Source organism: Rhinatrema bivittatum, chromosome 1 (genome assembly GCF_901001135.1).
Source record: "Rhinatrema bivittatum chromosome 1, aRhiBiv1.1, whole genome shotgun sequence".
In the NCBI taxonomy this organism is placed as follows: Eukaryota; Metazoa; Chordata; class Amphibia; order Gymnophiona; family Rhinatrematidae; genus Rhinatrema; species Rhinatrema bivittatum.
Window position 1 is genome coordinate 60999 of NC_042615.1, and position 12235 is coordinate 73233.

At 48.6% G+C, this 12235-nt stretch overlaps 1 protein-coding gene across 5 annotated transcripts in view; it reads right to left on the reverse strand.

Moving 5' to 3' along the window:
* Nucleotides 1-361: 361 nt before the first annotated feature.
* BBS7 (Bardet-Biedl syndrome 7) overlaps nucleotides 362-12235 on the reverse strand; it is a 154244-nt gene continuing 142370 nt past the window's right edge. For all 5 annotated transcript variants that reach the window (XM_029587908.1, XM_029588771.1, XM_029587190.1 and 2 more), the window contains exon 20: nucleotides 362-1464. In XM_029587908.1, the coding sequence (XP_029443768.1) occupies nucleotides 1331-1464 (134 nt within the window). In that variant the 3' untranslated portion in view covers nucleotides 362-1330. The remainder of the gene's footprint in view (nucleotides 1465-12235) is intronic.

The window sequence follows — 12235 nt, forward strand, 5'->3', positions numbered from 1 at the left end:
CTGGGCCTAAAGCCTTCCCTACCAGGAGCGACAGCACCAGTCCACATGTCTGCACCATCTGCTGAACGCAGCACCACACCCCTATAGGGGGAGTGAAGTCAGATTTCAGCTTTTTTTAACTCTGTCTCCTCCTGCTGGGCAGGGGGACATAACCCACCTGTCTGGCATGGTCGATAAGGAGGTGACTTTGTGAAATGCTTGTATTCAGAGAAAGCAAGGCGGTCAATGAAAGGAGGAAGCCCAGAGTTGGACATGTAGGAATGCCAAGGTGGCAGGACTCGCGTGTAGCACTGCCAGCAACTCTACAGTAAAAGCAGAGAGCATGCAGGTCTGTGACAGCAGGCTGAAAAAGCATCGTAGAATCGGTGGCATTTCTTTTATTTTTGCGTGCAGCAAATATTTTTTTAACCAGATGAACATAGCTAAAACTATTGCTGTTCTTTAAATAGAATAAATAGGTCTCATGTGAACAAGTTCTGATGCTGTTTAATTTCCTCTGCCCAAACTGAACATGCGTATGGCGGTTGAGATTATTTTTGGAAATCTGGGTAGTTTTAGCACGTGTGCTGGTGTTCCTGTGACCCTGACGCTGCGCCACTCGGGTGGCAGGGGTAGGAAGGGTTAGAGGTGATGGGCCGGTGGAGACAGGTGCTGGTACTGCTGCAGCTCGTGGTGATGAAGTTCATGGAGGGCTCTCCTGTCCACACTTGTGGCTGGATCAGTTGTAGCCGAGATCTTGCGACTTCTGGTGTCCCTGTGCAGTAGGCAAGGTTAGCAGGCTGGTGCTGGTTCTCCGGCATCCCAGAATGCTCCGGTCTGGCGGGTGGAGGGATTAAGTTGGCTGATGGCAGCTTGCTTTCTGGTGGTGCTGCTGCTGCTGCAGCCCGAGTCCAAATGAGAGCGCTAGCAGCAGTGTTCCTCTGTGAGGGTGGCTAGTGGGCCGGTGCTGATGCTGGTCCAGGTAGGAGAGGGATTGGCAAAGGTGGTCTTGTCTAAAGGTGGATGGCAGCAGATTTGTGTTAGGTACCAGCTGGCAAATTGTTCAGGGCAGTGGCAATCAAGCAGCCCCTATCTGTATAATATGTAAATTCCTAATTATACTAACCTGCTACCATTATCCTGATGTGCACTCGCATGTAAATGTGGGCAAGAGACCGTTGGAACGCAAACAGGTATTGCTATGGTTTAAGTAGGGTTTCTCCTAACAGACTATGAAGCCACCAAAACACTAAACCAGCTCCGAAAAATGTGTTTATGGCAGCAAATATTCTCCGACTTTTCTGCATAGTTTTAGAGGGATATCAGCGCCCCCCTCTTCTCGCAAACCATCTCAGGCAGTGTCGAAGAAAGCCATCAGCGAATTCTGGTCATAACTGTCCAAAATCTCCAGCAGGATGGGAACCCGGGTTTTCACATTGGTGCCTTTGAACTTAAATTTGTCTATGAAAAGATCTGTAATCATCCCTGAAAAAAAGAAAAAAAAAAAAAAAGAGAACAAGGAAATTAAATGACGTTTTGATCATAAGATTTTTTTTTTTTTGAAATTTAAGGTTTATTAGAGAAAGATAATACCGACAATACAAAACCATACAGCATCTGTGAAGCATGTACAATAACAAAATTGACAGTAGAATAGATGCAATAAAGACTTACAACAGATTCTCTGCTTTTCTCAGTTATTGTGTAAACATATCCCCCCCCTTCTGTTCCCCTCACCCCCCACCCTTCTCCCCTACCATCCCTGGGAGCTCCTGCAAAGGTAGTATGAACAAATAGCATAAGAGAAAATCAGACATAAAAGGAAATCATATCTTCTTCTGTTGTTGTTGCCATGTTAGGTATAAAGACCAGGTACGCTGAAAGGCCCCTATTTGTTTCCGACGGTGCGCCGTAATCTTACTAAGGGTACAAACCTTTGCCACCCGTGACTGAACCTGCAATAATGTAGGTACACCCTGAGACTTCCAGTGTAAAGCTATCTCACATCGAGCAGAGGTGACCACCAATCTAACAAAACGCTGTAAGGCCGTGTCGAGCTGTGGATAGTCTGAGTTAAGCAGGGCAACTATGGGGGTTAGAGTAATAGAAACATGCAATATGTCTGAAAGCCACACAGCCAGTCCCTGCCAAAACTGGGAAACAGCAGCACACTCCCACCACATATGATAAAAGGAACCTCGCTCCCCACAACCCCTCCAGCACCGATCCGAGGCCGTGGAATAAATTTTATGGAGTTTAGCGGGGGTATAATGCCACCGATAAAGGAGTTTGAAACTATTTTCCAAGTAGGAGGCTGAGATAAGACCCTTACACCCCACTGTAAAGATAGTGTCCCAAAAGTCGTCACCCTGCGGGGACCCCAGATCAGCCTCCCAGGCGGACAGGTATGTTGGGCGCGTTCCCATACCCTGAAGGAGCAGCTTATAAATTTTGGACATTAAGTGCTGTACTTTGTCAGCCGCTCGGCAGAAATTCTCAAAGAGACCAATTGGCTGGAGTAAATCCCGGGAAATATGGGTCGCTCTTGCGTAACTCATTAGTTGGAGGTAGCGATAGAAATCCCCCTGAGGTAAGTCATGCCGGGCCTGGAGAGTGGAGAACGTCACCCACGAGGAGTGCTCCCAGAAGTGACTATAATTATAAAGACCCTTAGCCAACCAATCTGCAAAGACCTGCGGAGCTGAACCCCCCAAGAATGACCCAGAGTGAAAGGGGGAAAAAAGGACCGACCCCACCTTGGACCCCACCACCTGAGGCTTCCATTTATACCAAAGGTGTAAGGTACACTGAATCGTGTCCGGTAGGCCTTCCAATTTGGGCCCAGAGCTAGGAGGTTGCCAGAGGATATTAGTCAGCAGGTGTGGCCCGATAAGTTCCTGCTCCAGAATCGCCCAAGGTTTGCGGGCGGTGGTTCTGTGCCAATCAACAACAGCTCGTAATTGAGCCGCAACATAATACCGTAATAAGTTAGGCACTGCAAGGCCCCCCCGCACCCGAGGTTGAAACAATACTTTCTGGGCCACCCTGGGGTGCTTCCCCTGCCACAGGAATTTCATAATCCTGCGTTGCCACTTGAGAAGCAGTGCAGTTGGTATGACGCAAGGAATGGTCTGGAAAAGGTATCCAATCCGGGGCAGGATGTTCATTTTAAAAGTAGCAATTCGTCCCAGCCACGAAATGTGGTATCGATTCCACTCCTCCATTTCCCTGTACAATTTAGCGAGAAGAGGTGGATAGTTAAGCCTAAAAACATCAGAATGAGCCCCTATAAATATACCTAGGTATTTAATTTTCTCCTTTGCCCATTTAAAAGCAAAACGGGCTTTCAGATCCCGTGCCTGGTCCTCCGGTAACGTAATATTAAGGATTTCAGTTTTGTCCCAATTAATGGAGTAGCCAGACACTTGACTGAAGGTTTTAATAATCTCTACCACGGCTGGCAACGATTGCTGAGGGTCCGCAAGGGTCAGAATGACATCATCAGCAAACATCGCCAACTTGGAGGAATATGACCCCACACTAATGCCCATCACATCCCTCGACAACCGGATCCGTTGGGCCAAAGGTTCTATAAATAGGGCAAATAGTAATGGAGAGAGCGGGCAACCTTGGCGGGTGCCCCGCTCAACAATAAAGAACGGGGAATAGCCCCCATTTACCTTAATGCAGGCCCTCGGTTTATCATATAATTTCTGAATCCAGGTAATGAAAAAAGGCCCAAAACCCATGGTATGCAAGACTTGAAATAAAAAAGGCCAGTGAACCAAATCAAAGGCCTTTTCCGCATCCATAGCCATAAAAAGAAAGGGGATATGATGGCGCTTAACCCACCAGAGGGAATCCAACAACTTCCGCACATTATCGGACGCCATGCGACCAGGGATAAAACCGGCCTGATCCGGGTGAATGAGTTGTGCTACATAACCGTTAAGCCTGTTAGCCAGAATTTTAGCCAGAAGCTTGAGGTCTATGTTCAGCAATGAGATGGGCCTATAAGAGCCACACTTGGTAGGGTCCCGTCCCGGCTTTGCAATGATCGTTATACCCGCCACATTAGAATTAGGATTCAAAACCCCCTCGTGTCGCAAGGCATTAAACATGGCCGTAAGTGGGTTAAGTAAATCACCGGCAAAGCATTGATAAAACCGGGCAGTAAACCCATCCAGCCCCGGGGACTTGCCAGCCTTAAGTTGCTTAATGGCAAATAACACCTCAGATTCTGAGATATCCTTGTCTAGCGTATCCCTGGCGGACTCTGATAACTGGGATAAGGGAGTGTCCTGTAAAAAGGATTGTATGTCCCTGAACTCTATAGAGTGGTTATGGGAATACAGTGCAGAATAAAATTGTAAAAAGCAGTCACGGATCGCATCATTGGAGGTAAGTGGTGCACCATGAGCACCTACAATTTTAGTAATAGTGTTTTGTAAGCGTTTGGCTCTCAACTTATGCGCAAGCAACTTTCCCGCTTTATTGCCCCCTTCAAAGTATACTTGTTCCGTTTGCTCCAGCTCATGCGCAATTTTGGCCGCATCTAGCGCCCCAAGTTGCGATCGGTAGTCAGCTAAGGCCAAACGGAGCACTTCAGTGGGGGTTTGCTTGTGGTGCTGTTCTAAGTCCAATAATTTGGCAGTCAGGAGCGAACGTTCCCGCTGGGTCTCCTTTTTAACCCAAGAGGCCCGAGCTATAAAAGTCCCCCTAAGCACTGCCTTTAAACAGTCCCAGTAAGTGATGGGCGAGATGTCAGGGTGAAGGTTATGAGAACTGTAATCTGTAAGTACCCGCCGACATTGATCCACAAAGGAGTCACTGTCAAGTAAGCTATCGTTTAGGCGCCAAAAGCGTTGGCCTTTGTCATAATTAGGGAAAGTCAGCTCAGCCCACACCGGAGCATGATCGGACCACGTGATCGACTCTATAACCCCTTTGCGCACATTTTGGATCACTCCCCTATCCACAAAAACATAGTCTATCCTAGTGTATAGGTTATGGGGGTTCGAGAAAAAAGTATAATCCCTCTGGGTGGAATGCAAAAAGCGCCACACATCTACCAGCTGAAAGTGGTCCAAAAAAGCAAGGAGGCTATTGCGGTCTCTTTTCAAAGTAGAACATCGCCCCCCCGAGGAATCAAGACCAGGGTCTAAGGGCAGATTGCAATCTCCCATCACCATCAAGTGACCCACTTTTTTCAAGAGGACCAGCTTCACCAGCGCATCATAAAATTTGGCTTGGTGAACATTGGGGGCATATACGTTAAGCAATGTATACGAGACCCCAGCAATATTAAGGACCAGCAATAAATATCTACCCAAAGGGTCAGCAACACTGTCAAGCAATTCAAAAGCAAAGTCCTTGTGAAATAGAATCCCCACACCTGCATATTTAGCAGCTTTAGAGCTAGCCGCCCAATACTGATGCGGGTAAAGGGCAGAGCTCATTAAATGCTCATAGCGCCGCTTTAAATGTGTCTCCTGGAGACAAGCAATCGCAATATCAGCACGCTGCAGATCTTTATATAGTAATTTACGCTTACGGTGCGTATTCAGTCCCTTAACATTAAAGGACTGTACCTTAAAGGTAGCCATCCGGACAAGTGATGGTGCATTTCAAGTGCCCCAGCGTATATAGAGCAGACAGAGATAAGAGCAGGAGAGGTCCCCCCATGAAACAAGAGACAACTAAACATAGTACCAAGCAGCACGCAGCCCTCAGTGAGCCGGGCAGTAAACAACAAGGCAATGCACTCCCAGAGAGGAGATCCCCACTATTCCCCATTCCCCCCCCTCCCCCCCTCCCAAAGGAACCACAATCATCTCTTGGGTCCCCCATCATCTAGGGGTGAGTGAAGACAGCGTCCCAGGTGCCGTCCCACCCGGCAGCATCAGCATATTATCAAACATATAACCAGTAACCAAACCCTCCACGTCCGGTGCGGCTTAACAAGAAACAGTGTCAAAGCCTTCAGAGCCAAAGCAGCCAGATCATGTAGGGGCTCTGTTCGCGATATCTGGATCCGGGGTGCGTCGCAGTCTCTTTCCCCCCTTTCCCATCCGCTGCCAGCGAGGTTCCTCCCTGCGGTCGGCACGTGGCGAGGAAGATGGCGGCAAATCCGTCACAGTATAGCCAAGGTCCTTCAAGATGCCCGCCGCTTCATGCACGGATTGTGCCTTGTGCGTTGTACCTTGCACAGTAAAGCTGAGGCCAAAGGGGAAGAGCCAGCGGTACCGGATGTTTTCTTTAATCAAAACAGCAGTAATAGGTTTCATAGCCTGGCGTTTCTTCATAGTAGTCGGGGAAACATCAGCATAGACTTGCACATCATGTCCCTGCAGCTGCACCTTCCCCCTCTGGCGCGCCAGGGCCAGGATCTTCTCTTTCACAGGGAAATCATGGAAGCAAGCGATCACATCCTTGGGTTGATTAGGAGCTCTCTGACCCTGGACCCTGTGAGCCCGTTCCAGCTTGACCACTAGAGACCCTCCAGAGCCTGCAGCATTTTGGTTTGCATCTTGCTGTAATAAATCAGTGCAAAGCTCTGTAATAACTTGCACACAGTTAGCAAAGTCAGAGGTCTCAGGAATGCCCCGAAAGCGCAGATTAGCCCTCCTATTCCTGTTTTCTAAATCTTCCAGTTTGGAGGAGAGTTGCTGAATTTCACTAGCCATTTCCTTATGGCTATTCTGCAGCGAGCTCATTTTATCTGCCTGAGATTCAGTGAGGGTTTCATACTCAAAAAGCCTCCTCCCCATTTCACACAGTTCCTCCTTCATTTCACCCACCGTTTCACGGATCTCAGATTTAAAAGAATTGAGATCGTGGCTGAGCTCCCCAAACCAAGCCTTAAACTCACCCCGAGTAGGGATTTCCGAATCGGGGAGTGCCGGTGCTGCAGCTGAGGCCTCAGAGATCGCTTCTCCCGTCACGGCGGCCATTTTGTTTTTTTCAGGAGAATTTTCCCGGGCCGATTTCTGGTAGGAAAACTTGCAAAAGTCGGGTTTGGGGGCCCGATTCGCCATCAGCAGCCTTCGGGGGTGAGCTTGGTGTTGGAGCCGCGTCAAAAGGTGGAGGGATGGCTACGATATTATCTGGATGCTATCCGGCATAGCCAGGAGCTCCAGGCTAGGCTGCCACTCGAGCCGCTGACGTCATCAGCCCCCCTTGATCATAAGATTTTATGCTTTCTTGTCCCCTGGTGCTCAGTTAAAGCGACTCACAAATATAAATGCTGACTGCTTCAGGTGTCTGCTATTAAATATAGCAAACATACGTTAGGGGTACGTTCTGACTCTATGGGTAGGTAAGCAGTGGAATGCATTGCCTAAGCTGGAGGTGGGATCTTCATCACTGGAGATTTGTACAAGGTGGCTAGGCAAACATCCTCCCATCACTGTAACCTAGCAAACGATAGCAGAACTAAGAACATAAGAAATTGCCATGCGGGTCAGACCAAGGGTCCATCAAGCCCAGCATCCTGTTTCCAACAGTGGCCAATCCAGGCCATAAGAACCTGGCAAGTACCCAAAAACTAAGAAGATCCCATGCTACTGATGCAATTAATAGCAGTGGCTATTCTCTAAGTAAAATTGATTAATAGCCGTTAATGGACTTCTCCTCCAAGAACTTATCCAAACCTTTTTTAAACACAGCTACACCAACTGCCTTAACCACATCCCCCGGCAATGAATTCCAGAGCTTCATTGTGCATTGAGTGAAAAAGAATACCAACTGACCAATCAAGGCTTCCTAAGTTATTGCTGTAAAGAGGGAACAAGACAGTATGGTGGGGTGTGACTGGGAGAGCATGCAGGTCTGGTAGAAGCACAAGGAGGACTAGGCAGCTGCTTAGGGGGGGGTCACAGTTTTGTGGATGCGGCTTAGCAGTGCAGGACTGTGAGGATTGCTCCTCCTCGTTTTTCCTGCTTGCATGGACCCAGAAGAGGGTCCATGCAAGCAGGATCCTGGGCCTGCGTGGATCAAAAGGCAGCAGTAGAATTGCTGCAGCTAGAAGCAGCAGGAGCAGTAGTGTCGGCGCTGCAGGAGAGAGGAGATGTTCCATCAGCCGTGGAGGCAGCTGCCCCTTGTGCATTCCAGGGGAGAAGAAGAGCAAGTGCACGAGCGTATATCCCGGGGCATACGTCCGAGTGCGTGCGTGTCTGAACGAATAAGTACGAGTGAGAGCGTGTGTGTGAGAGAGAGAGAGAGAACATAGGAGTGTTTGGAGAGCGTGACAGTGTTTGCACAAGAGGAGGAGGAGAAAGTTTGTGTAGCTACCCCTGCCTGCAATAATCCATGACAATCTCAGGGTGACTGGAAATGAAAACTTCCCAGCTATGGAGTGGGAAATTTTTTTTTTATTCTTCTTAGCTCTAATTATTGGGTGTTATTTGATGTGTGCTGTTTTGAAATTTATTTTGGTTTTTGGGAAATTTTTTAAGGTTTTTATATGAGTTTAATTATAAGATGCTATTCTATTTATCAGCTGCTTCTGAAATATTACTTTTATTAGTATGGTTTGCTATTATAATTGATATTCTATATTTCTATTTATATACCGACATTCATCTCAAGTGAAATAGATTTGCATACAACTGAGGCAGTATGTATGCAGGTCTCTCTCATGCATATTCATTAAGGATATCCTGAAAACCCGACTGGTTTGCAGCCCTCGAGGACCGGAATTGCCCACCCCTGCTCTAGATGCTGTTTCAAATGAGTCATAAGCAGCTCTGACTTCGTGCTTGCCTGCTTCTAGTCCTTTCTGTAGGATGGAAGTTAGGGACTCTTGTTGTTGCTGTGGTAAAATTTTGGCAATTTCTTGCACCTTTTTCCACAGATTTCGGTTGTATTGGGTCATATACAGTTGATATGCCGCTATTCGTGCTCTCAACATTGACCCCTGAAAGACTCTATTTGTGCTCTCAACATTGACCCCTGAAAGACTCTGCGTCCCAATGCATCCAATGCTTTCTGGTCCTTACCAGGGGGAGCAAAGGAATGTGGACGCAACAGTTTAGCTTTTTTCTGGGCCGACTCTACCACTACAGAGTGGTGGGGCAGTTGACTTTTCTGAAAGCCTGGGGCTTGTTGCACCAGGTACGTCGCATCAGTCTTCCTGTTGACTGGTGGTATAGTACCTGGGTAGTCCCAAAGTCGGTGCAGAAGATCAAGAAGTACTTCATGTACTGGTATCGCCATTATTTCCTTTGGAGGATCCACAAATTGCAGAACCTCTAACACTTGGGGGCGAGCGTCTGCTTCCGTAACTAATGGAAAAGAAATAGTTTCAGACATCTCCTTGACAAAACTGGAAAAAGAGGTCTTCTGGAGGAGAACGTTGCCTCTCTTCCGGGGGTGAGGGCTCTGAAAGCAATTCCTCTGAAGTATGTGAAGAGTCATCGGAGAATTCATCTTCCCAAGGATTATAGGGGGTTTCTCCCTCTCCTTGTGGACCTCCTGAGAGAGGAAGCACGTCAAAATCAAGAGGTCGGGAAGGCCTTGATGGATGGCGGAATGGCTTAGATGGAAGCTGTACCGGCATAGATGGAATCAGTGATGGCATCAATGGTGCCTCACTGGAACCATCAGGGATATCGAGGCCTTAAGTGTACCTCATTCGAAGCGAATGAGGTACACTTAAGGCCTCGATATCCCTGATGGTTCCAGTGTAGGTTCCAGCATTGGTGGCTCCCATGGAGGGATCTGGACGGGAACCGCCTTATCTTTCTCCGAGGTACCAGGTATGGGGATTGGGACCTGTGGAGGCCTCGATGCCGGCATGTCAGTTGGCATAGGATGAGTCATCGAGGGAGCTAATTCAGGTGTCGGTATGGGGCCAGCACCGGTGGCGAATGGATGCCCCGAATGGCTTTTAGCACTGCCTCTTGGACTATTACGTCCAATTCCCCCTTAGAGACTGGCATAGGTGGCACTGTGCCTGGGGTAGGAGGAAGGCTAGGTGTTACTGACTCCTCCACAGGGATTTGTGGAGGGTCAGTACCCTGCACAGATATCAGTGGGGAAAGCCTCAGGGACCCGGGTCCAGAGGAGGATGGGGCTCCTCTCCTCAGGTCTTCTTCGCAGGTGGCTTGATAGCTGATGCCGCTGTGGGGTCAGTGCTGGCACTGGATGGAAACTCATGTTGGTGCCAGTGTTTCCCTCTATGCTCGGCCCGGTCTTTTCCTGGTGCCGATGATGGCGCCGATGTCCTTGAGGGGGATCTGTGATGGACGGTCACCTGCTCCGCGATACTGCTAGCTAGGCGACCCCGAGGTCTATGGACCCTTTTTGGTCTGCAGCACCCAAGTTGGAGACCATGGAGCAGTGCGCTTTGAACCAAAGAGCTGCTCCATTTTCTCCAATCGAGCATGACGTCCCTTAGGGGTCATCTGCGCGCAACTCAGGCACCGATGAATGTCGTGCGAGGGTCCTAAACACGAAATGCTAATTTTGTGCGGGTCCGTTATGGACATGATCCTTGGACATTCGGGGCATTTTCTAAATCCAGTCGCCATTACAAAAATTGGCGAGCGTGCGATTGATGACCATTGGGCACCGAAAGAATGCCACTGGGAATCGACCGCAAAACACGGGGAATACACTTATCGAGTGCCGGAGGGAACGGATGTTGATGGGGGGACCCCGGTGAGGATAATTTTATGAAGATATACTTCGAAAGTTCCGTGAGGAAAAGCTGTGAGAGTTTCTCACAGAGCTCCTAACTGCAAGGCAACTTGCTGCACGGAAAACAAGAGACTGAAGGAGTACCCCTGGTGGCTATAGTGTTAGTGCCATGCTGGGCATGCTCAGTGTGCCAGTCAAAGTTCTAGAAACTTTGACAAAAGTGTCCCGTGACAGGGCTCCATCTGCTGATGTCACCCATCTGTGAGGACTACCAACCTGCTTGTCCTGGGAGAATAAATCTACTCAGCCAGGATTTTGAAGTTTGGAATTTTGTTTATTGAGCGTTTAAGGATTGAACAGACTCCACCTTAATTCCCACATTCCTATTTACATTTCTCTGTTTTGTGTGTGAAGCCTTTACTCCACCAATGCATATAATGTACATGTTGATGTGATTTTTTTATAATCTCATAAGATTGTACATTGAATATCCTTTTTCAAGTAAAATCTCCCTTTTTCAGGCTGGGGACGTGGTTAATAAGAAATTAAAAAATAAATACCTGATTTTAATTGTGTGTGGGGAGGGCTGGCACAAGGCTGTAACGTTTGCCTAGGGCGGCTAGTACCCGTGCTCTGGCCCTGCCACACCCAGGCTCCCACCAATCACCATTTTCCACATCCCCAGGGGGCAGATGCTGGGCAAGCATGGGAGACTGCCAGCTCCCTAGAAATATTCTCTCCATCTACCATCCTCTGGGATCCCTGACCTCGGCATCCCTACCGAAAGGGCCAGACCACTCCTCTGGACCCCTCAGTGACTTGTCCTTTGCCGTGCCTCTGAAGGGGCACTACCTCAGCCCTCGCCTTAGGTGGCAGCCACCCCGTACCCGCCTTTCTGAATACGGGATTTACTCAAAGTGGGCTACGACTCGGCCAGCCAGGTGGCACTGCCAGGAGGAGGGGCCTGGATTCGATCCCTGGCTCAGACTTTCCTTTCCATGGGTCTGGGGATGCTGCAGGAAGGGATTTCAGTCACCGTGGTGTATTTGCTAATTTTGATAGTGACCCACCTGGGGCTTCCTGTTTGTAGGAACAGAATATCAAGAAGAAATAAATAATGCGATGGCAAGACCTTGCAGCTGGATTTAGAGCCACGATTCCAGAAGAAGCCCCCAGGAAAGGAGAGTCGCGGTACTGACTGACGTAAGAACGTTGAAGAGAATATAAAACAGGAGGGGAAGTTGCCAGCGAGGGCTCACCCTGCCAGATCCCAGCCTTGGTTCAGATTCAGATGGAAACACAAAGCAGCAGGACAGAACTGTGGGGTCAAACCCCGCCCCCACCACGTTTCGAACATGTGACACCGCGGGAGGCTGTACGTGAACCTGAGAACTAGATGCTGAGCAGAAAGCAAACCCAGACTCAGCAATGCGGAAGGCACTAAAGCAATGTTTGTGTGGAGCATGAGAAAAGGGCGAGTGATTTGCCCTCACTCCAAATAGCACCAAACCATGTAACCTCCTTGCAGATTTCTTTTCAGAAGTCAAAAGGAGCCAGGACGTCCTCGGACAATCCAGGCTCACATTTAACACCCATCTTTAAAACCAAACAAATA